Source organism: Notolabrus celidotus, chromosome 3 (genome assembly GCF_009762535.1).
Source record: "Notolabrus celidotus isolate fNotCel1 chromosome 3, fNotCel1.pri, whole genome shotgun sequence".
Taxonomy (NCBI): Eukaryota; Metazoa; Chordata; class Actinopteri; order Labriformes; family Labridae; genus Notolabrus; species Notolabrus celidotus.
Genome location: NC_048274.1, coordinates 17,718,130 through 17,744,682, shown reverse-complemented (window position 1 = coordinate 17,744,682; position 26,553 = coordinate 17,718,130). Strand labels below are relative to the sequence as shown.

Sequence of the window (26,553 nt, the reverse complement as noted above, 5' to 3'; positions counted from 1 at the left end):
CCCATTATCATGAACCAATCAGAGCTACTCCCCAACCCTCTGTCCTGATTGGTCGAGTGGCGGCCCCACTACGTCGCCCTGATTGGCTGGGAAGCCACTACTTCCTCATAGAACGCGCAAAACAATCTTTTGTGGGCGGGGTTATGACAGCAGAGAGGGGAGGGGTAGGTAGTGTTGACATTCGTAATCTCTCTCAGAACTGATGTTTATATCACGACTACCCGCAGCAGCTTTAAGTGGTTCTGACCAGTCAGAATCAGGTATTTAACACAGCTGGGTAAAAGCTTTAATACTACTTTGAATCACATTGAATGCTTCTCACTCGGGTATGCCATTTTCTCTCATTGACAGCACACCTGCTTTATTGGCTCTCAGCAGTGTCAGTGCCCACTCCTAATTTAAAAACTATTTCTTGGTTTAAGCACTTAAGACAACATTAAACCCCTTGGAGTGGATAATGTGACCTTTCTCTTCTAACAGAGAGATGTGCACTTCTCCTGGCAGCAGCAGAGATGGAAGTTATGGAACTTGCTCTCCTGTTAACAGTGGTGGCTTCATTAGCAGCCAGCTGAGTCACCCTCACATTATAGAGCTCTGCAAATATAGTAGACCATGACTGGCTGATTTATTTAATCATTTTTTCGTTTTCTCTTTCATTTCCTTTATTAGAAAATTTCATTACTCTTTTAGGCTGGAGGTAAAAAAAAAGTCAAAAGAAAGAAAGACAGAAAGTAATTATGAGAGTGACAAAGCAACAAAGACCTATTATGCTAACAAATGGTGGGGATTTTGCTGACTGTAGAGGGATTTGGTGGTCTGTAATTATTCTACAGAGTGTACACTGAGGTTGAGGAAGTGGCCGGCGTTGAAGCTGGATAACTGATTCCTCAGAAAAAAATCACTTCAGGCAGATTACAACAGTCTGAAAGCTAAGCGCGGAGGTTTTCATGCATTTAGCGAGCTCTCCTCCCCGTCTCCCTGCCTTCATGCAACACACAGACACACAGACACACAGACACACACACACACACTTACCAACACAAACACACGCTCCCCCCTTCTCTCTCTGGCACACATATACTACACATAAAGAATCCCTCAGAGAGCCCTAAAACCTTAACAAGGATGAATTAATTAATTTTCAAAGTAAATGGGTGAGTGGAGAAAGAGGCTATTATCTTTATGCTGAATGGCTGTAGTTGTGCATTCCCATGGAGAGAGCATCTCTGGTGGCATTCAAGGAAACTCTGCGGCTTTGATGTACAAAACGAGGGAGAGATGGAGACGGAGGGAATGTGCACAGGCTTGATTGCTCTCCTGTGAGTCTCTATCCTTGAGAGCAGGCAGATGGTCATTATTTGACTCAAAGATGTACAAATTCTTGCTTACAATATTTTTTTTTGCCAGCGTGCCTCTGTGTAGTATAGGTGAAGCTTACAAAGAGATGGTTTGGATCTACCAAAGTATTTAAAAATAATGGGTATGGCATTTTTCTGAGGCATTATGTATTTTAGAGGCTCACTGGTGTATATTTTCAATTCTTTATGAATATATTCGAGATAAATCATTCAATTACCAATACAACGCTTCTAGCTTCCTAATAATCTGCCAGAAAAAGACAGATTATGGCATCATTAAACAGCAAAAAGCTCCTTAGAGTTCTTATTGTGAACAAGAGACCAAAATACCAACCTCCCAGCCAACAGTAGCCTCCTACTCTTCACAGAATTCACTTTGCTCAAACCGATCCAAGCGGTGCTGTATGAGTATGCGCGTGTGCGTGCATTGGCAGCGCTAGTTGTAAAAGCCTGGAGGAGGTTTTCCAGGCCTGATCAGTATTTTTACTCTGACATCAGCTGGTCAGAGCTAAAAGAGCAGAGGGAGACGGTTAGCTCGGCTAACTGCTGCCCACGCCACACTCTCCACTTTAAGAGAAACACTGAAAAATAAAACACTCGATGCGACTCATTTTCAGAGGAGAGTTTGGCTCTTTTACAACTGCATCAGTGTGGCAGCAGAGATGACTGACATAAACATGACTACAGAAGAAGTAAAGGATAACTGCTCGCCACCTTCTCACTCTGTGGTGGGTTAAGAGATGCAAAATGCCTTATGAAAGTGAGCTCTGTGCAGAAGCTCAATCATAGAAAGGATATTTTTAGTAGCAGTGAAAACAGTAATTTCTGCAAAGCACACCAATTTTGATGTCACTATAAAGTGGTGGCTGTGAAACACCTTTTTTTTATGTAAATGATTGTTTATCCCGCAGAGAGCACATATTTTTAAGATCTGTTTAAGACACTGTGCTGATACTGTCCTCTGTCTGAAGGTGAACTCTGCTGTACTAGAGTGATATCTGCACATAGGAAAACATAGAACTGAGCCATCTGTGTTTAATTTCAGTGGAGCAAAGTCTCCTTAATATTCCCAAACAACAGAGGTGACACAGCTTTCTACAGACGAATAGAAGCAGATGTCTTCTAACATGTCATTACCAATTTGACATCACTTTCTCTTTTGGAGAACAGATTACATAAGACATGCAGAGCAAAGTATCTGTAAAGATCATTTATCCCAGTTCTTATACTGCGTACAGAAGAAATAACAAAGACGAAAAAATAATAGTGGAAATACAATAAAATAAATAAGTTAATATGCCCAAAAATTTTTTTTTGAATATAACAGTAAAAAAATAATAGCAATAACAACAATAACAATAAATAATAAATATGTTTGATTTTAAGTTTTTGATTGTTTGAATGTGTCACCTCATGTCTTACCTTGTTTTTTTAAATGGTGTTCACTTGCACACTCAAGTCCAAAACAAACCTCTTCCTTTGCATGCAAAAGGTAGAAAGTAGAAAGTCACTTCTTCTTCTATTCGATCTCCTCTCTAAATTATTACATGTTTCCCTCATCAGATTTTTGAATGAGATCCTATTTCATTCCATTAAAGTCTGAGATTAGACTTCTTACAGGCTGTGCAAAAGGTTCTTTGAGGATAAGACGCAACATTTCTGTCTTGAAATGCCAGAGTAGAAACAAATTTAGTTGGACTCTACTTTTAAATTTAAATTTAAATCCAAATAGCTTTATTTATCTGTTAGGAACTTCATCTGTGTAAAAGCACTGGTACGAACACAACTAGCTCAAGCACCAATGAGTCTGGGCAAAGTTGGGCATGGTACATTTTGTCTTCAAAGGGAGAGAACTGTCTCTGTATCCTGAAGGTATGAGGCTGTAGTAGTTATGGAGTGTGTGTGGTTTCATTTTGTTAGCTCTTAACTTTTTGGGCCCATCTTAGCGTGAGTCAAAAAAACACGGGAGTGAATGAGGAATGTATTCATTAGATGATCTGATGTTTTCCATTGCACACACTGCACAATACTGATACAGCCATATAAGAAGTCAGGGGAGTTCAAAATGTACAGTATGTGAATACACAAGCACAGTATTGATCGCAAGAAGCCACTGGCAAGGTTGATTTAAATACCATAATTTGCATGAATGCATTACTTTTTGAGAACAGCTTCGCATTAGGAAGAAGTACTTCTGGTGTGTTAGCTGAATGATTGTAGTGAAAACAGGAGCTTCCAAAATTAACTCCATTAACCCAACATGCCCTCTGGTGCACATGGGCAAACTATTCCTCATTTTGGAAAGCAGGCTGATTGTTTTGGTAACAAAAGAGCTGAAAAATATTCAAAACACATTCACTGCAGAAAGTTATTCATGTTATTATGAAACATAAATCATTATTTTTTATTAGCACAACAAGAAAATGATCATGTCTCAGTTTTGCTTAGTTATCTTTGGTTAATATGAAGAAATCAAATCTCAACAGTCTCAATGTGTGCACGCAGAGCAGGACACTGTTCCTCTGTGTGTGTGAACAGAATGTGCCGGAGCAGAGGAGGATGTATCTAAGGCTCATTGTAATCTGCTGGTATCGACAAACAGGTCATCTACAGAGGTCAAAGGTCACTGTGAATGATGACAGTTCTAGCTGGTATGGAGCAGGACTGATCTGATTGAAAGACAGGCTGCCTGGAAGGTGATGCGCTGTTGTTTTCATGTGCCTCAGAAACACACACTGATGTGCACATCGGACACAAGCACACACACGTAATTATATCTGAGTCGCTCGAGGCAGATCAACACATTAAAGCTGACCTATGTGCCTTTTAATCAGTGTATGGATGTGATACAGTGAAGTGGGGAAAACATGATTACTGCTGAGGATAATCCCATTCTGGTGGCTGACACGTACAATCCTGCACACACACACACACACACACACACACACACACACACACACACACACACACACACACACACACACACACACACACACACACACACACACACACACACACACACACACACCACACACACACACACACCAACAAAGCAGTGTGACTTTGCTCCCCAAGAAAAAAATCAACTGCAGTTCAGATACTTCTGCTGTATCTACAAAGCATTGTTGTAGAAGTTGGTTACACTCTTTTAGACCATATGCAGCTTTGAAGACGGTGTATTACATGCTAATGGTGGTATCATGAAAAGTGGGTTACCAAAGATGCAGAGGAAGAAAAACAAACACTCCTGTTGGTTATATGAATTGCCTCTAATTAAAAAGGACCTTGAAAAAATAAGGCCTCCCTGGAAATAAGTAAGACAAGCATTCAATAAATGGATCCAGTTTTCAACAAATACACTATAAATGAAAATGTCTATTTTGGGACTTCAGAGGAAACATATGGACTTCAATAATAATAGGAGAAATCTGCTTTGACCATGAAACAATGGGTTCTGCATTTGTGGCTTCTGCAGCTTATTTATAGGTTTAATGTACAACATGGATTAGGGACTGTCAGCATACTGAACCTTGCACTGTATATCACTCATATGTGGCATAAAACCCTGGTCAGGAGTTTTAGCTGGTTATTGAACAGTCTAAATACTGATGCCTCTTTATAAAACAGGACCATTATCAGTTAGATGGACTCCTTTTATATTGTATTTCAGCAAACCACGGTGCAGTTCATCAACCACACCGCACATATGTCTTTAAACTCTGATCTGCAGTAAAAAGAGATTCTGATGGGTGGTCACTGGCCTGAAGGGAGCAGGGATGAGGCAATGAACTCACCCTACATAAACGTTATTGGCCTTAGACCAGGGGTGTCAAACATGCGGCCCGTGGGCCAAAAACGGCCCGCCAGGTTCCAATCTGGCCCGTGGACGACTTCCCAAAGTGAAAAAATTAAAGAGAAGACATTAACTGCAATTTTTCAATAAAAGTAACTAATATTTCAGATTTGTCCTCTGGAGGTCGCATGAAATCAGAGTGCTGAGTGAGTGCACCTTTACTGCGCTTTTTTACAGGACTTTCTTTCTCAAAGTGAGAAAATAGATAACTTGCTGCTTGCATAATCCGGTTGAGATTCATTAAGACTTTTTAGAGATGAGCCACTAACTACTAACACTAGCACTACACCCCTGCATACAACACTGTCCAGCAAGCAAACTGTTCATGCTGGAGCTGAGGGGTCCAAAGTAATCAACTTTACCTTGTTCAATATTATAATATCTGTTCTTTTGCAGTAAACATTTCACTCTGTGTCAGGTGAATGGGTAACCTGTGTGTTTGGTGTGTTCGCAGCAGGTTTCAGGGCTTAAAGAGTAAAGTATTCTGCCCACTAAGAGACTCAACATGGTGCAAATACAACAGCTGTTTTTGTTCAAAGATAGTTCATTAAATATGAACATTTTCAGAATGTACTTGTACTTTTTTGCACTAAAACAAAGGGAAACATTTAGAGTTGTCATTATTTATAGGTTATTATGTTATGATTTTACTTGTCCGGCCCACTTCAGATTAAATTGGCCTGTATGTGGCCCCTGAACCGAAATTAGTTTGACGCCCCTGCCTTAGACCATTGGACCATGGGTTAAGTTGGTCTCTGCCCACTAAGCAATAATCTATTGGACATGCAGAGTATTGCTGCACAACACAGTTCTGATGCTATTTAACTTCCCATGGTAACCCTGATTAAAGTTCCATTTACTTCTACTCTGACTGTCCACTCATTGTTGGTTGCAACTTGCAACAGACCATTGCTATAAAACAAACTGATAATTTTGGCAATTTGTGGTGTGTTTTGTAAATCTGGAACATGGTGGGGCACCAAATTGTGGGACCCCAAACGGAAATTATAAGGCATGATGCTGGATAACAATACCTCATAGAAAGATCAGGAATATAATAAAAGATATAAGTGGTATTTAACAAAATAATTGTGGAACAAATTGTTACATAAATGGGGCTTCTAAAATAAAACATTTAGTACCTCTCTATAGCTGACTTGTGCCACATATAGCTGACTGAATAACATAAATATCACTGCTCTGTACAAGTGAGGGAGTCAGCAGAGAAAAAAGGCGACCAAAGAAAAAAGATGATGAATAGTGAGATAGCTGTGTTGTCTGCTCCGTGCCTGGAGAGAGTTAAGAATGAGGTACATAAGAGATATATGTTTTGCAGTGCCATGCTGTGTCATCTGCACCTGAAAGGACTACACTCTATCATCAGGCTTCCTGCAGAAAGTTTCTACACTGATATAACTTAAAAGAAAAAAAACCAACTCTGGTTTCATACTACTGTTCTTCATGCAAGCCTGTATCTCGACTCTTTGATTGTGTCGCCTCTTGTCTCCTCGGTATCCTGAATGCTTGCTTTTTTTTTATTTGGGGACACAGAAACACCTACAGGATCTCTTTACAGCAGGGCACAACAGCCTGCTTTTCTTTGTCGTGTCGAACAATGTTGGCCTGTGTGAGCGTGCGAGTGGAGCAGGAGGCAGACAGAGAGAGTCTGGAGGCACAGTCTGTCCTGTGACCTGGAAATAACACAGACCCTGAGGAGTGAAGTTTCAGGAGCTACCCATGGAAATGACACACTACACAAAAATGAAAGCATGCGCACAAATGGACACATACACACAAACAAAGCCAAAATATATCGTACAGTTCCTCTTGACTGTTTCCAGCAGTCCTAACATGGATGATCTCTCCCCCCTAGTGTCATACTCAAAAATGTTTATGAGAAAAGGACCACAGCTTTATGATTTGAAATGCTACATTTGGTCATAATAAACTCCACTTACAGGGATTTGTACTGCTGACTTGAAGCCCAAGACTACAGTGAGTCAGTCTGACCTGTGAGATGACCTGTGCTCCTCTTGATGAAATCTCAGGAAAAACTAAATGAATCATTTTACAGCTATTCCTGGGAGTGGGTTCCTCCATCATTTACTGCACCTTTAGAAATAAGTGTTCAAAAAGGGTAATTGCTGTGGCTGTACTCAGAACAATTTGTTGCTTAAAAGCCCATTCTCATTTGTTTTGTTTGTTTGGATCCCCACTAGCCATTATTGAGTCTGTGGCTATCTCCCTGGGGTCCACACATACAGACATCAAATTCAAATCCACAAAACATGCTTTTCCAAAAAGGGTTTAGAAATATTAGCAGGACTAATCTGTCAAAGCAACTCATCAACAGTGATTAATTCTCAACAGCAAAACAACCCTTTAGGAGCAGCCTGACTACACACATCATGACAAATCCATGAACAGAAATGAGTCAAGCAAGAGCTACCCAACCATCTCTGATATTCCTGCAGGAGTCCTGTTCACCCTATTAGGATTCTACTTTGCATGACAACCTTTTCACTTCACATTAATCCATAAATTGCAACAGATGAATATCACCCTGGGCGGGTTCTTAAGCTCTGAAAGCTTTTAGGTTCCCTGAAAGGTTCCCAACAGAATCCCCTCTAAGCTGGCTCCAGATGAAGCCACTGATTGGTCAAAAAATGTTTTGGGGGATCCCCAGGATTTCTTCTTTGTGACACCTTTAGAAGGTGGAAAGGTTTATTATAGAGCCCCTATGAGCAGGTGCTGAAAGGAACCGTTCAAACACTCCTGCAAAATCTGATGAAAGGGTTCCAGGTGGAAAATTTTAACAGGTTTACAGAGGAACAGAGGATCCCCACATGACTCCAGCTAGTACGTTTTTTTTTTTAAGAGTGAGAAAAAAACCTTCTCATGTTTTCATGTCTGACCCAAACTGGGACCTGAGAGTATGATCCAATGGACGAGACAATGAAGATGAAACATTACTGACAGATTCTAAATGTCAATCAGCTCCCAAGTTTAAACTCACACAGCTAAAATCTTCATGTGACTGAAAGAATGAGATCAAGAACCAATCATGTTAAGAATGCCAAACATACTTCAGTTTTACCGCAAATTGACCTCATACATTCATAATGAATCATCTGATTCTATTTATTCTTTCTGCTTCCTCCATCAGCTCATTGTTCAATTTACTCCACTCGATTACTCTCATCTGACACCCTCCACTCCTTCAGTCTTTCTATTTTAAACACTTAAATCAGCATTCATTTCTCAGGGAGGAGGAGTACTGCGGACTGGCAGGACTTTTATCTGAAAAGCAGCTATTAATAACCACTTGGAAGGAAAGGGAGAGGAGATGGAGAGTAAAAAGAAAGAGAAAGAAGGAGTAGGATGCAGAGCAAGTGGGAGTTAAAATAGATCGGCTGTGGGCTGAACAAATATTTGGTAAGCAGGGAGCATTTGGTTAGAGGGAAATCAAAGAAAAAGGGAGGCTGGATGCAGGACTGACTGTCGAGTGCTGCTGAATCAAAGCAGGCGAGAAGACAGGATAAATTTGATGAAATGTCTGAACGCAAACGAAACAGGCACATCCAGTTCATCAAAGATGACCTCTAAAACTTTGTGCCTTTGCTGTAGAGAACCAGTGCGGATCAGAATTACTATGACTTTATGCACTGTATTGTGGGAGCCATTTAAATCCCTCTACTGCTTGTAGTCACACCTCTGAACTTCCAGAGTAAACTTCTAACTCTGTTTGGAATTTAGGATTTAGGCTCTAGAGCTTGTTACTGGTATTTTTGAAGCCCTTGATTTTCCAGGTTAGGAAATTGAAATCCAACAACGTCTTAAAACTCACTGAATTTTAAATTCTGTTCTCTAAAAGTCATCAGATTCATCAGCCCAGTCAGTGGCCCAATAGGTCCCTATGTATCACTCCAGCCTTTTAGCTGTTGTGTTATGTTAAGATTAGGCTTAAAACTTTCCTTTTTGATAAAGCATAGTTAGAGCTGGCTCAGGCTTGGACCAGTGCTTAGTTACGCTGCTATAGGCTTACACTATGGGGGGGAACTGGCACACTGACACACTGGGATCATGTCCCCCCTCCCTCTCCATCACTTATTTGTACTCTCCCTGTCCCATTAAAGTTACAAACCATAGACCTCTCTGTAGTCCCTGGGCTCCAATGTCTCGTAGGTTCCTCTGAGTCACTGCTGTAGCCGGCTATACAAATTAAGAATGATTGATATATTGATTATTGGCAGTTGAAATGTGACGTAAAATGAAACCACAAAGCTTTTCAAAAGGATGGTGGAGGGATTGGTAAATTATTAAAACATGGGCTGCAGGGATTTTTATTTTGGTGTAAAACCATCAGTCAAGGTTGGGTTCTTTGGGAAGCACCTTGTTGAGGAACATTTTCTATAATTGATGAAGTGTGCTCATTGAAAAGCAAAAAGTGAACTTTGTTAACATTTGTACAGACAAATGAAAGGTCAGAACATTTCTCTGTTTCTTATGTTTACAGTAGTGATGCCAATTGGAACTAGTCAGGTTTGCATCAACTGCACATTGCAAATGTCTTTTTAAATGTGAAAAGATATCAGTAATCTTATCAGAATTGGCCATCGGGAGCCGGTAATTATTGGTTAATAGTACCAGCTCGAAACTCCATGTAATTAATCTCTCATTTTTCTTCTGTTATCCAGGAGGATAACCATCTGTGATTGAAAAACTAATGAAAATTCTACCTCTCTTTTTACTCAAAAACTGATATAAGTTGCAATACAGCTCAGTTTAAATGGTAACATACTACAAGCACTACTATTAATATGTCAATATATTTCTTTAAATATTCTGAACGGATGGCCCCGTTGGCCACTGGTACACCATCTCTCTGTCAAAAACACTGCCAACCATTACCAATCAAGTTATGAATAGTGCATGTCCAAAGATCATGTATACAAAGTTGTCATCATGGTATATTTTTCCGCCCAAAAGCTGGTTGCTTATTTATTTTTTACGCTTGCCCTCATTATTATTTTAAGTACAACCATAAGTTGCAAATTTATGTTGATACATAGACACTGGGGCTCTGCTCATGCAGAACTGATGCTAGAGGGGCATCTATATCGAATGATACTGGGTTACAAGGCCACTGAAAAAGCTACTTGGTCGACAAAGACTGGAGTGGGAACATGTTGTTCTTTCTCACCCTTTGACCTCTTTTCATCCTCCTGCTCCCAATACAGATGATGTGGTTTTAAACAATGTTGAAAGGAGTTACATCGTAATTGGAAGGAGTTTCACAATAATGTCCGTGGCCCAGTAAGGGATTACAATGCTCTGGCTTAAAATGCCAAAGAAATTGAGGGAAGGGATGGAAAGGAGAGAAGCTATAGCTTGTGTGATTAGAGCTGGTGAGACAGAAGTCATTTCTTGATGAGGGTGAGCAAAGGGTTAAGCCCGACAGGACTTATTGGTGATTACTCTCAGCCTAGACAAGAAAGGAGGGTTCAGATATACATATATGTGTGCATGTGTGTGTGTGTGTGTGTGTGTGTGTGTGTGTGTGTGTGTGTGTGTGTCTTTTAAAGCTCTTACCAGACATAAACGCTCACACAATCTCTCTAGGAAACACACACAAACATACAACCCTCCTCAACAATCAGTATGCATAGACAATCACTGCCTTGACCCTTACAGCTATCTTATCTTCATCGCTAAGGCCTGATAATCCACATCGGTCCTTCAACACACACACACATATATATATACGTACACACACACACACACACACACACACACAAGCACACACACACACACGCACACGCACACGCACAAGCACACACACACTCACACACACACACACACACACACACACACACACACACACACACACACACACACACACACACACACACACACACACACACACACACACACAGTGGCCATGGTGCTTGCGTCCTAGCACATTGCAGTGATTTTTAAAGTCTTATCAGTCACCATGTCTGTAAACTGAAGAACACACTCACCTTAGCTGTCTGCTCCAACAGTCTCTGCTATAGCAAACTGGATTGTAATCGTTCCTTCATTACACGACAATGTCATATTTCCTTTTCCAGAGTGTAAATCATTTGAAACTTTATATATCCCGCAGGCAATGAGAGTTTTGCACAGTGTGAAAGTCAGATTGTAATAATCATGTTCATTAAGAACTAATTTATGCTTCAGCTGATTTCTCATCAGATATTAATGAGAAGATTTAATTGCATTACAATTGGAAAACTGTCCTTTGGATATACCGACTGCTCTGTGATGGGTTTTGTAGTTGTCTGGCAGATAAAGATTTCATTGGCTAAAATGTTCAGTGGGGAAAATGTCCCCACATCGGTCTGAACACAAGAGGGTTTTCTTTTCTTAAAATAGATGGGTTAGGATCATCTTACATTCAGGTTCTACACTTTGGTAAATGATTATATTCACAGTAGCCTCTCTCCCTCTTTGTGCAGCACGTTGCCATTGATGCACTCTCTCAATGCATGATCAAATAAGTCACTAAATTCATCAATTTCTATTTTTAAATTGAATTTGTTGGACCACAGCATTAAGGTTTATTTTAGTGCTGGTAAACATGGGTTATTTGGCATATATGAATAGAGCCATTCTTAAACTATAAACTGAGTAGAAAACACACCAAATCAACAGGGCTGATATTTATAATGGAGACATTTCTTCTCCCAGCTCCAGTACATGTCATTATAAATAGTAATTTCACAGTTAGTTAATGAGTAAATCCATCCTCTGTGTTGAGCCTTAAGAGAGGAATACACACATTCATAGTTTTGAAAGCTAAACAGATTTACATAAGCCATTTAAATACGCATCTTGAGTTATTAGTTTCCAATCAATTTCACTTTGTGTTCAGCTTGAGTACTATAGTTAGAATAATCTCATCAAGACGTCGGATGTTACGTGACAAACAGATGAGGTGAGAGAGTATGAGGATATAGATGTACACAAAGACTGAGCTCGTCATGACTTTGATTTGATTAATGATATATACAGCTCGCACAGCCACACTGAATCTGTGAGCCTCTCCACAGAAGGCTCAGGAAGTGAGGGGCAAAAGATGATAAGATGGAGTGAGGTTTAGGACCTACTTTGACAGGAATCCAAAGGACTGATGCCAAGTATGGATTATTGTGATATCATCTATATCTCATTCAATTATTAATCATAATCCTGACCACTCCAACAGGAATGACAGCTGAAATACTTTGTGTGTGACTTCAAAACAAGACATGATAAGGATGAAGACTTTATCCACTCAGCATAAATGTACACAATAAGAGTTTTGTCAAAGTGCTAAACCAACGTACATTTCCCATACTTGATTACCTTTAGCCAAAATAGTATTCAGTGAAGCGTGGATGAGAGCATGTGTATTTCTCTCCTACCTGCCACTGGTGTTGCGGAGGATCACCAGAGCATCAGGGAAGCCGTCCAGATTGTAGTCTCCGAGGTGCAGGGCCAGAGGCTGGCCGGGTTCTGCTGGCACAAAGCTCCAAACCGTTTCCCTCCGCTGGAAATCCAACAGCACGGGTACCCACTGTAACAACATCCAAAATAATTACTCATCACTCAGAATTAATCAATACAACACTTGGCGCAATAAAAGGGAGAGACAGAAGGAATAGTCTAATATGTTCCTCTCAGTGGAAGTCTACATTGAGAAATGTGCAGTCTATGGCTATCCATGAAATCATCTCTTACATGCTTAAAAATGATGGCAAATTAATTATAGAACAATGCAACCACAGATGTACAGCACTTTATTAGTGCAACCAACAATGATGGCCAACTCTCATCTCAGCTTTCTCTTTTCTCAAAAAATATAAAATTAGCTAAGTAAAAAACAAATGAGCCAGCAAAGGACTCTGGAAGCTGCCTTACTGAAATAAATAAATAATAATAATAATAAGCAGAGGATCGGTGCATAAATTGACCTAAATAGAACTGAATGACAAAAATGGCCACAAATGTTGAATGGGGATGTGTTTTTTTTAACCATGTCAGGTCGCACGCAGTCATGTTGGAATAATTTTCCAGGACAATCTGCGATTTTCCAGGACATTTTACACTGAACCCCAAATTGCTCCGTCTGTTGTTCAGAGGTGTGTGAATGTGAATGAATGAGATTAGCTAACACTGATGGTCCCTCACTGTAGATGCCTCTACCATCAGTGAGTGAATGAGTATGAATGGGTGAATGTGACGAGTAGTGTAAAAGCGCTTTGAGTGGTCAGAAAGACTAGAAAAGCGCTATATAAGTACAAGTCCATTTACCATTTACCAATTACATTTTACTTTTTCTCCTATTTTCCAGGTGTTCCAGGACGTGTGGGAACCCTGTCTGGTGTCTGAATGGGATCCTACTGTGGCCTACAGAGTCCTTTTTACAATTGCATAGTGATTCATGTATTTTGGTGATCTTTACCTCTGGCAGATGTTTACAGATACAATGACATACGGGACATGCAAAATGCTTTGCACAAAAAACAAAAAATCCCATGTACACGGCTGAATTGTTGAAGCACTAGACTTAGTGTTGACTCAAGCAGGAAACTACTCAGACCCCTGTTTAGTTTGAACAAGTATTACAGATGTTCCAAAGGAAACTTAAATATGGACTCTGACTGGTCCAAAGGTAAGAAAACACTACATTTTAGCACAATATATATAACACACAAGGATCACAGAGGTCTACAGGTAAAGGATGGTTTACAGAGTGGGTCTAAAGTTAGTAGAGCTAGCATCACCAGCCTTCCTCCTTGTAGGTTAACGTTAACATGCCTGTGCTTGTAACACATTGCTGGAGTTTATGGCTATATGCCAGTTCAACAAAGCCTACATAAAACTTTATCTCTGTTTTCTTCAAAATACTGATGAACTGCGCTAAGGAAAGAGATGCCTTCTGTCAGTTGGCATTACAAAGACCTACCTGCACCAGTGCAGTTTGAGTAAAACTGCAACATTTTGCAACCACTTCCATGCTTGCATCTAAAAGCAAGATGCTCAAGGCATACAACAGTACCTGAGCATTTTTTGTTGTTGCAAAAATCCTGAAAATGAAAACAGCAATGGATCTATCATGGGAACTAGACTTGAGTGATGGACAGCTAAAGAATAGTGTTGTATAAAGATCAAATTCAATTAACAGATATTTCTCATAGTAGTTTAGGGGACAACATTACGAGCAACATTTTTTCTTTTCTTCCAGCACCCTCAACCCCTGGTGTAATGAACCATTTATCTACAAAAACAAAAATAACATACAAAATATAAATAAAAATTAACATGACTTCACGGTTTTGGGACTGAAGTCAACACCATAATTATCAAGTTTGAGTTCAAACTCAAAAAAGCAATTGCTTGTCTGAGCTGACTTAAAAATCCTCAGTATGGCAGCTCCTCCCTGTTGTAGTGGAGATGCTGCTCCACTAAAAAGCAGAAAAATAAAGGGAAGAAATGATCAAATATCACTGAGCCACTGTTGAGCCGCATTTTGTAATAACGGTGCATTTTGTAATAAACGTCCAAAATGTAATAACTTTTTCATTTCATTTTGTAATAAGCCGCATTTTATAATAAACTGCCATATTTTGTAATAAACTGCCCCAACGCATTTTGTAATAAATTTTGCCGCATTATGTAATAAGCTATTACATTTTGAGAAGATTATTACAAAATGCGGCTTTATTACAAAATGAATGAAAAGTTTTTACATTTTGGACGTTTATTACAAAATGCACCGTTATTACAAAATGCGGGTCAACAGCCACTCTGAAAACTAAAGACATCAATAGAAACCAGTCTGAAAATGACATAATTTAATGACAAATTTCATCTCCATCATTTGTAGACACATCTACTCATAATAAACTACAATTCGGTTTTAGGAGCAGGTGCTGAGTGTGTGTTGATAGCCTACAGCCTTGCCTTTAATGCCGTTCTCTTCACACACCAGACACGCTTACTGAAGAAAACCTTCTGCTCATTAAGCAAACACAAAGAGGCATCTTGCCCTCATGTTGACGGTTCAAATGTTGATGTAATAGGGCCCTCAAGGGGGCCTTGCCGTGATGCTGCCGCTGACTGATGTACTCACAAGAAAACAGTCAAACTAAAGAGGTACACACTGTAAACGGCTTAAAAAGAAAGAACACGCCAGAGAGAGCGCTGTAAAGAGCCTCAGTGAGACCATTATCACCTCTCACTTATAATGAATGCTATTTCACTTAGCGGCTGTATTACTGCAACACACTAGCACTGCTCCAAGGCCTGACTCTCCATTTATAACATCTTTCCCTCTCACTCAGTCTTTCTATGATTTTCATAAATGCTGCTTACTGAATGCATCCCCAAAAATATGAGCTTTCATCTTCATTTTAAAACAGGGAGAATTAATTTTATCTGCCCATTTATTTCTGGCAAATTCACTGAGCAGAATTCTAACCAGTGAAAGGAACGCAGGCGTTTCTGCTTCATTAGTGTCTTCACAATGACTTTTTAGCAAGTAGACTCTTGTGAATTACATACACCGTCAGAGAGTAAGGGGGCCTTATCATCTCTACTACTCACCCTAACACCATCAGCATGTCATGCCACCACTCAGCAGAGTGTGATCACTTAAGACAGTAATCCTTTATATCTTTTGCACCCAATGAACTAAACAACTGCATTCTTTATTAATCGAATTACAGCGCAGGCCTTGGCACGTGTGTAATATGCAATTAGCCGCCAGATTATTGACTCATATTAATGCAGTCTAACAGTTCTGGGATAAATCCTCCATCATGGAGGTTATACTCCTCAGTCTTGGTGTTAGGCTGTTGTGTGTAGAGTTGTAAAAGGGTTTATACGATCTGAAGAGAAACAAGAGTGAACCTATAGTGCTCTAGAAGTGTTGTGTCAGCCCTTCTCACACCCAATCCTTCAACACAGTGGCACGGTCAGTGACCCAATACTGCAATCAGCGCACACACGCACACACGCACACACACACACACACACACACACCACACACACACACACACACACACCACACACACACACACACACACACCACACACACACACACACACACCACACACACACACACACACACACACACACACACAAACTGTAGGCTTTTTCTGAGAGCATTTAGGGGTGTAGCATTCTGTTACAGTTATGTTTCTTCAACATATCCTATAAGCTTTTATCTGATGATATTTTAGCTTTATTCAATTTAAAATAAAATGTTTCTGTATAAAAGTGATGCTAATTATCTGGTCTTAGCCGTCACCTCTCGACTCCAACCCAAGTCTAGTTTCTAACGTTGCTAGTTGGTATGTGGACGATGGCAAAGTACAGAAAAGGAAGTTGTAGCTGGGCATCAGAGGCCCCAAAGAGTTAGCGGTGACTCCCTGAGGCGAAATCAATGTCAGGTGAGAGCTGATGGGTTCCACTGCATTGGAGGTTGGATTGCATGCATAAGTTAGTACTTATTTAAACTCAAGTTTTGTTCCTTTTCCTCATCATAAACAAACTGTGACTGTTTCACAATGTGGACCACATCGATGAATGTGATGTCAAAACATTTGAAACATTTGTCAGCAAGTTTTATCATTCATTATGCATTCATTTCTCACTTGATGGCTAGTTTCTATCTTCAACACTCGTAGAGCGGTACCGCCATTCTTTTATGTTGAAGCCTCGTGTCACTGACCAAGTTGTTAATTTGGACAACTTGAAATGAGAACTTCATCGTATCCCTCCTACACAGAGAGGTGTTTTGTTACATTACCTTTCCATTTCTATATGTAGTGATTTTTTGTGAGTCTGTGTTGGTGTGTGTGTGTGTGTTAATCCTAGACAAGCAAGGGGCCAGATGCTAGAGGTTTAAACAATTCATGAATGTTAAACAGAGAGAGCAGGTGCAGGGGAAAGTCACCAGAGAGATACCAGATCGTCTCTAATAGCTGTTAATATGACCAGCCTGTCTGAGGGAGACAACCACAGCCTATTACTAATTACTCTGATATTTATCACACAGACCTTGATGTCCATGATGTTCGTATGCGCCAAACCAGCTTTAAACAATATGAGAACACAGGTATGGCTGTCACACTTTGACCTATTTGCAGGGGTGACAGGCATGGTGGTGGTCATGGGTGTAGGTAACAGGTATAAGCAACCTGTAGGAATAAAGTAGTTGATGAATTCAAACTTAAATATTTTTTCAGGGATGGATCACCGCTGACTCCTGGTTGACTATTACATGTAAAAAGTTAAGCAAAAAGGCATTCAGTGACATCAGCCTATGTTAAGACAGCAAAACAGGATGAGAAGAATGTGATAGCCTTTACCTTCATATCTGACCAACACAATCTAACTGGTGGATCCTTTGGTCCAAGTGGACGTATGCCCTAAACAAATAAATCTCTTATCTTATCATTTAATACCTTAAGACTTGTGCCAAATGATGTTATAATTAGGGTACCACTTCATGAGTTTTGGACAAAACTCTCATTTGAAAGATCACACACCTTGACCATTAACAGTTCATTTTATAACAAAACATCCCTGACTGCTATAATTCTTTACTACTAAGATGTAAACAAGCAGAGATGACGGATAGCATCTTGTAGCATGGTGTGGTTTTGCATTATTTCAATCTATAAAATGGAGATACAGTTGTTTGTAGGCTGTGTCTGTGTTAAATGGGCATATAACTGACGAAGAGTAATGTGCAACCAGCACAGGCACATGGACGATAATCTGCAAGGAGAACTGAAGGCTGGTGGTGATCATAGACTGTATAAAATATGGACATAGTATCCGTGATGTCACCCAACTGTTCATGAGAGCTGTTTTGAAGCAAATCGACGGCAGCAGCCATATTGGTAATGCGGAACTCAACTAGGCAGAGTGTGACGTGGTGTGAGCCTCTTAGCCAATGGCTGTGTGTTCCCGACTGGGAGTCCCGTCAGTCATGTCCTTATTTGGGCAAAACTCGTAATCTTAATATCTTCTTAACCGTCACGTTAGAAAAAAATTCACCCCCTGTACAGTGTGTGCCATTAGAGAGATTAGCTTTGTAGGGCTAAGCCGTTTTTTGAACCAGGCTGTAAACACTTATTAATGCTGCAAAGATCGTCTTTTTCCCATTCATATCTATGTGGTTTCCGGTGTTTCTGCAGCCAGCCTCAAACAGATTTTTGATGTATTGCAGTTTATATCACTTCCGCACTGGCTTCATCGTTTGAGACCGGAGTTTGCCGCTTGGTGGTGATAGTTCTGCTAACTTTAGCCACACTTAAGAAACAGAATTTTACATTGTTTACCTGTAGACTGTGTGACCCTGTGTTTGGTTGTGTTGATAAACTGTGCTTGATTTTGATTGTTTTCTGAGCACTTTCTTTTACCCTAAGACTTGTCTGTTAGTAGAATTTAAATTTCTGATTAAATAACTGCGAAATAGTCACTTTTGAACATCAATATCTCTGATAAAGTCAGTACTGATATTAAGATTAAATTTAAAAACTTTAAACTTCTCTTCATTTTGAGTTCTGAGTTGAATTGAATTGTGAAATCAGAGCTCTAATGCGATGCTGCCCAGTCGAGCTCTCATTAAATGACTGCTGAGTGATGTTGCAATGTGGTCTAAGAGGCTGACTGCCTGCCATATGGGGGCATGCTTGGCTATGATTACTGCAATCCAGAGTGGGAGGGAGTGCTGGAGATAACCACTGTGCGCTGACTGGCAAGGAGAAGTGATGGGAGAATAAGACCTGAGAGACTGCTGCCAGTCCATTTGTGTCCAGTAAACACTGTGTTAGACATGGATTCACATATAGTGGTGCACTGTCCAAACATACACATTAGACATACCAAATTTTGAGATGTGTCTCTGTGAGCAGAAATTACTTTAGTGTTAATAATAATGCATCATCCCATCACGGTGCAAGACTGAACGCTTCAGACGCTCCTTTGTGCCCACCGCCATCAGTAACGGAGGCCACAGACTGCACCACGCTGACCACTGCCCCCCCCCCCCCATGAACAGATCAATACCATCCCTGCTCTGTCTGTCACACTCCATCATCTCATCCTGAACTGACTTTCTTGACTGCTGCTGGCAATATAATGCATGATATACTGTATTATATATAATTATCTTGCTATATTATATTATGTTATATTACATTATTATTGTTTACTACAACTCACAGTCATACTACATACCCATATTATTTTTATTTATTGCTTAATCTGTCATTACCAACCATAATCACACCATGTCAACCTGTCACTACTGAAACATTTTTAATACTGCCTGTAATTACTGCTATTTAATCTAAATTCAATTTGTAACATTGTATATATCTAAATTGTATTTTTATCTTTATTTATCTATTTTTATTTTATTTTGTTTTGTTTTATTTTATTTCATTTTACTTATTGAAACTTCTTCTTGATTGTACTTATGTCTGGGTTGCTGTAACAACTGAATTTCCCCCCCGGGGGATCAATAAAGTAATATCTTATCTTATCTTACCTTATCTTATAATAAGCGTCTTCCTAGTGCATCCGACATTTGGCTTCAATCTAGAGTCCAACATATACCAAACGTAAGAACCACGGACTGTTTAAACAATGGACACAGCCACTGTAACAAGCCATTGGTTTCTCAACCCCCTTGTTAAAACTTTAAGTTCAGCCCATTGGTTTTCTGAAGCTAGAAGCGACAATGTTTGGACAAGAGAGTGGATTCAACGATGAGCATAGGTTTTGTAAACACAAAGAAATTATGTTGGACTGCGGTTGCAGTTTGGCTCTGTGGTCTCTCATCTCTAAACACTCACTGGCTGTGTTTTCAGAGCGCAGCGAGGAGTAGGACGGCCAGACAGCTGGAGTCACAAGACCGAGGATTTCCAGCAGTAATTACAGAATCAATGGTTTTCTACCCCCATGATGAGCTCTCACTCATCCTTGTCATCACTGACCTTTGAAAACCTCTGACCTGTTGACTCCAGGCCTGGCTCAGCTCACTACGAAGGTTTGTTGGTGTACTTAAGTGAAATATGATCTGGCGTTAACATGGAGTGCAATATTTGAAAATTAACTGGACGTTCTAATGTTGTTTCAGTATTTGACGGAGGGTTTTGTTTCGAAAATTAAATCGATGTTCTGATGTTGTTTTGTTGTTTGACTTCATGTCTCACTTGATCTGCCCTGAGCTGATTGATGCACCACGCTCTGGGATCCGGCAAAAAAGAAGTCTTGCATATCTGCTGTGGAGGGCTTTGGATTGCTGGAGCAGAGATGGAGCAGAAACCCAACGCAGCAGGGCCAGTGAAAGCATGTACATTAAACAGTCTATTTATTCATTAGCAGGCAAATAAGCTAATTAGTCAGCATTTTTAACAGAGTGAGATTCCATTTGTAGTGATTAATGACTAAAGTTGTTTATTTATCAGACTAAGGATGCTTAGAGACCTTAAGGAATGTAGTGGACTCGGCACTTTCTTGCTTGAATCTCTGAAAAACCTCAGCCCTGGAGGTTGCTGCTTGGTCAGAAAACACTTGCCATCTAGGAAGTCAATCTCATTCATTCACTGCATATTAAATCCCATGACATCCTTTTTTACCTAAGTCCTGCAGGGCAAATACATTTGCTGGTGAGTTGTATTTACACTGGAGTCCTTTGGTCATGGCTCAGCATGACTTACTCTCTCAGGACACAGTGAGGCCTTTGCTGGCCATCGGCCTTATCAGCAGACCGCTGGGCTGGTGTTGGCCCTGAGGCAATCAGTTTACTGTCTGATGCTCCTTTCCCAACGCTGATTAGAGGAGCGGAGAGGAGCTGCCCAGAGAATACAAACAGCATCTAGTCAACGCTGTAAGAGACACAAACACACAAACATGCAAGACAAGTCTTGACATGCTGCAACTAACAACTAATATGCTGATATTCTTCTAACACCTATTATGTATATAATATTCTTGATTTCTTATTTAGTCCAATCCTCACCTAAAAACCAAAGACTATTCAGTTAAATATAAAACAAAAGCAGCAAATCATCCCTCTAATGAGCTGGAACAAGCAAATGTCTGACATCCTTTAAAGCTCCTGTGAGGAACTTTCTGTTTGTGTTGACTTTGGCGCCCCCATGTGGACTAAGTGATCTTGCTTATTTCGTCCCGTACATGTGTAAATTATGTTATCTCCTCCTGCTTTCAACTAACAGTCAACTATTTCCCTCATTAGGAGTATTTACTGCAGAAAAAGGGTTTTACTTAACTTGCTGTCAAACACTTCATCTGACACCTACCCTCTCACAGCGATTTCAGGCTTTAAAATAACAAAACAGAAAAGATCAATCCTTTTTCTAACAACCTTGTTTGCGTTTCTAGGTCATAAAGAGGCATCACTGTTTATTTCAGTCCATTTCATGACCACTCAAAAACTCCTCACAGGAGCTTTAAAAACCTCTCAAACCATTAACCTCATAACAATATGATGAATTGGTTGTAGTTAAAATGATTAATAAAATATTTCACATGAATGTAGCAGACATAGATCTGGGAAAAATGTCTTCTGTGTTTTTTGTGATAGCACGACAATTGCTGGTTAAACTGGAGATGATTTTAAATGACAAAGTCTTAAAGTAAAAGTCAGTTAAATAAAGAGAGGGTCAAAAAACAAACATCAGAATGATGAGAATAAAAGAACATCTACAACCTAATTTCATAAAAGTCTATGCTATGTCATTTTTTGCTAAAAACATATTTAGGTGTTTTGTTAATCAAGTGAACCTTTTGTTTAATTGTAAATATAGCAAATAATACAAACATATCAGATGTTGAAATTGAACAATGTTATTGTTTATGAAATGTATGTGCTCATTTCAAATTGCCAGCAACAGGTTTAAAAAAAATTGGCAAAAGTTGACTATTGTGTTACATGATCGCTTCTTTTAATTTTTTAACAAAATGTTTCTTCAAATACTTAATCAATCTTTGAGGGGAAATTCAATGTTTTCACTCGGTAGAAACTAACAGCTCACACATAGTAGGTTGAAATACACAAATACTGACAACACTAAACATTGGTTTGTTTGTTCTTGCCTGAAATTAGATTTCAGCTGCTCAACAATTTGAAGGCTATTTTTTATTCCATGATACACCAAATGTTTTCAATGGTGACAAGTTGGGTCTACAAGTGGGCCAGTTTAGCACCTAGACTCTTCTACTACAGAGCCAACTTGTTGTCATATGTGGAGAATGTGGTTTGGCATTGTTTTGCTGTAATATGTAAGGTCTTCCCTGAAAAAGTAACTGTCTGGATGGCAGCACATTTTGTTCCTGTTCGCTGAAAATGGGTGGTCCCTGTCTTCAGTAGAGGGGAGGATGTAGTGTAAAACTTGTTTCCAATTCTTCAGACCATAGGACAGTTTTCCAATTCACCTCAGTCCATGTTAAACAGGCTCAGAATGACAGAGAAGTTGCCATAATATCTGGATCATGTTTATTGTTTCCTCTTTGCATGAACAGTTTTAACCTGTATTGTGGATGCCAGGAAAAAATGTGTTCACTGACAATTGTTTCTGGATGTGATTCTGGTCCATGCAGTGATTCCCACTAGAGTCATGTCTGTTTTTAATGCAGTGACACCTGAGGGCCTGAAGATCACGACCATCCATTATTGGTTTTTCGCTTAGTCCCTGAGATTTCTCTAGATTCTCTGAATTTTTTAATGATATTTTGAAGATGATGATAATGTAGATGATGAAATTCTTTGCAATTGTATGATGAATAACATTATTCAGCAGTTGTTGAACTATTTCCTCACCCTGTCTCTCATCGAGGCTCGGACTCTCTGGAATACCCTTTTTATGCCACGTTATCAACCTGTTTTAAAGTAACCTAACTATTTGTGAGATGTTCATTCAACTTGTTTGTTTTCCCTAACATGTTAAAATATCATCAATAAAATTAACACATTTATAAATTAATATAATTTTCAGTTTCAACATCTGATATATGCTGTTTTTGAACTGTTTTCAATTAAATGTAGGGTTTAAAGGATTTGCAAACCATCAAAATCACCATCAAAACTTTTTTGGAATTGAGGTTGTATGGTAATTTTCTTATTCATTTACCTAATCAAACATTTGATGCATATACTCAAACAGGCTTTGCAGATGAAGCCTGCCATATTAGCAATTAATTCAACTCAAGTCTAATCAAGCTGAAGTGATACCTCATCACAGCTGTCTCGCTGTAATTTAAACATGATATTGTTTCCTTCCGAAAAGCTTGATTGCGTCTCTTAAACATTACCCGGTGACATTGATAGGTGATGATCGCATTGTGTGAACATATGGTAGAACAAAAGCACATGATCAAAGGCTGTAATTGCAGTAAATTATCAAACGATATCACAAAGGAAAAAGTGGAAGTTATAAGATGAAGCTTTTTCAATTGAGCAATATTGTGCTGCATTTCTCCTCCGCCAGATTAGTCTCTGTTTCCCCTGTGTTTGTTATTATTGCTCAGCAGCATTGTTCAGGGAATTGAGGGGAAATCATATGAGCCTCACCAAGGATATTAAAGGTTTATAATCTAATCAAAGTCATTTTTTATTTGAGAAGCCACAATGAATAACAATGAATGCCAACCTGACAGAGGAGCTCCCTAAATAAATCATAGAGCAGTTACTTTGTCATTGTGGCTTTGGAGGTTTTGACATTTAATCGCTAAATATAGCCGTGCATCTGAATAACGTCAAGCGTGTGTCTTTGTAGATTAATCTATAGCCCAAAGTCCTCCCAGTCAAACAGAGTGCTCTTAAGTCTAAATAACTCCAATCTGACATTCACTGGTTCAAATGTCGACACATGAACACCCAGTTGAGTGTGAGTTGTGTGTGTGGTTAGTGTGTAAGTGTAGGGTTCCAAATGACCTAGTTAATGGAGATGAAGACGATGATGGGATTTGCGCTTGCGAGGTAATCTGATACCTTTAATGGTAGTGAAGGGAAGGATCTCGCATACAAATAGCTTTTTATAAAACAACAGGAAAACACAGAGCGTATACAGACAGCTGATAGTGGGGTTCTGCATGCAAGCACACACACAAACACATACACAAATAAAACATGGAAGCAGGCACATAGAAACACACGTAAAAACCAAGACGGGCACAAACACAGAGCCCCGACATAAAATCGTTCTCCCGGCTCTGCTGATGACTAAAGTGAAAAAGCGGGGGCATGCTTTCAGACTCCCATTGATTCGACTTGGCGGAGAGAGCTCCCGCTTCATTAGGCCAAGAAATTAAAATGTGGGCGGCCTGCGGTGGAGACGGGAGGTGGTGGGGGGGTTTACGGGTTGAAGTGCTTTAACATCGACAGAAAACAAGGCTGTCCAAGGCAATAAAAAGTGAAAAAAAAAACATGCGTGTAATGAAGCAATGGCTTTTATGATCCCAGCGATATAATGACTAAAATGCTCATCATGTAGGAACTGGCACTGAAAGAACAGCGGAGGGAGGGCTAAGCACATAACTATGAAGAAGTTAAGCTGGTTCTGATCGTGGCTTTGACTATCAGTCTACATGTATGTTATTTAAGTGTCTTAGGTGATTTGAGGTCCAAATCTATAACCCAAAATGTAATTTGCAAGCTCTTACAACTTATGAATATCAAGTATTTTCAAAAACAGGTGATAAGATGAGCCAGTGTTTTCTCTATCAAAGCCTACAGTGTTCCGTCATACTCTGGGATGGGCGTCAATGTGAGTGAAAATAAGCTTTTCCCCCAGCCTGCAATGCTGCAAATGCGCAATGCCAATGCTAAACTCTACTGCTAATGCTAACCAAGTGTCGTGTCCGAAATTAGCCCATTATGGTTATTTAACATCCATCCATTTATCCATCCATCCATTATCTTGACCGCTTATCCCGTCAGGGGTCACGGGGGGCTGGAGCCTATCCCAGCTGGCTTCGGGCGGAAGGCAGGGTACACCCTGGACAGGTCGCCAACCTATCACAGGGCTAACACAGAGAGACAGACAACCATTCACGCACACACACTCACACCTACGGACTTACTATTAATCCAGCATTCATTGTACCTCTGAAAAATCTTGCATTGTTTAGATAAGGTTTTTGAAATGCTGACTATAGACATACAAGTTCAGATTTTCGGATGTTGGTGACTATGCTGGTCCTCCTGTCAAAGGCTTGAAGCCACAGTGCTCTCCTACTCAGCTCGGTGCTTTTTGGTTGGGTATATGAGTATTTTTAAGATTGCAGTCATGAAGATGGATGTCTCTTACGGGTGCAGTGTGTAGTTTTTAGAAACATTTAGCAGAACAAACTTGGTAGAAATGTAATATAATATTCATCAGTTTGTTTGATTTGGTTTATAACCAGCTGAACATAAAAAAACATTTAGTTGTTAACTTAGAATGACTCTTTATAAACCAAAGGAGTGGGTCCACTTCTACTTCCTTGGATTGTTATGTTTCTACAGTAGCACAGAACAGACAAACTAACAAACTTGTTTTTGTAGGTAGGAAGAAAAAGTAGAAGAGAGTGTTTGTTGTCGTGCACAAAAATAATTTTTCTTGATAGAGGTCTTTGATTGCATTAACTTGACAAATGTAGGATCATAGATTTTATGCATCATAGGGGTTTCATGTTCTCGAAGACAACTGTTGCTTCACTTGATGGGGGGGGGTGGCAAGGGAGTGTTTTACCTGACTTTATAGCGCTAAATATTCTTATTTCTATACACTGTATCTTTGTAAATGTACATTGCCAGAGTTCAGTGGTTGTAGATTTTTTTTTAACTGTTGATATTTTTCCTGACATTATGATATGTGTTCACTTTAAAGATGTTTCAGCAAACAGCCTCTTAATCTGTGGTGATGAAAAGCGCATTGAATTAGCGTGTAGAAGACAGAGAATCCTGCACTCACAGGCACATATCTCAAAAACCAAGATATGGTTTGTTTTTCTAAGGGCAGGAGTAAATGAGGTCACAGTTTGTCCCCGGACAAAGGTGGTTAGAGTCAGAGCCAGAGATGGAGGGCGACCATATGTCTCTGTGTCAGCTGGGCAGGGTGGGGACGCTGCTACCTGCTGTCAATATCACCTCTTTGACCATGGACCAACCAGCTGACTGGGAGAACTGGGATGAGGCTGTCTGACACTCACTGGCTGCCCTTACACTGTCTGGGCAGCAGCAGCAGGCAGCTGGCTGGGTCTTCATGGGGGCGGTATGTGTGTGTGCTCATA

General features: G+C 39.8%; 1 protein-coding gene across 1 annotated transcript in view; it reads right to left on the bottom strand.

Moving 5' to 3' along the window:
* The window catches only part of itfg1 (integrin alpha FG-GAP repeat containing 1), a 221,775-nt gene that overhangs the window by 100,804 nt on the left and 94,418 nt on the right, over positions 1-26,553 (bottom strand). The window contains exon 10 of the mRNA XM_034680660.1: positions 12,660-12,811. Within this exon, the coding sequence (XP_034536551.1) occupies positions 12,660-12,811 (152 nt within the window). The remainder of the gene's footprint in view (positions 1-12,659; positions 12,812-26,553) is intronic.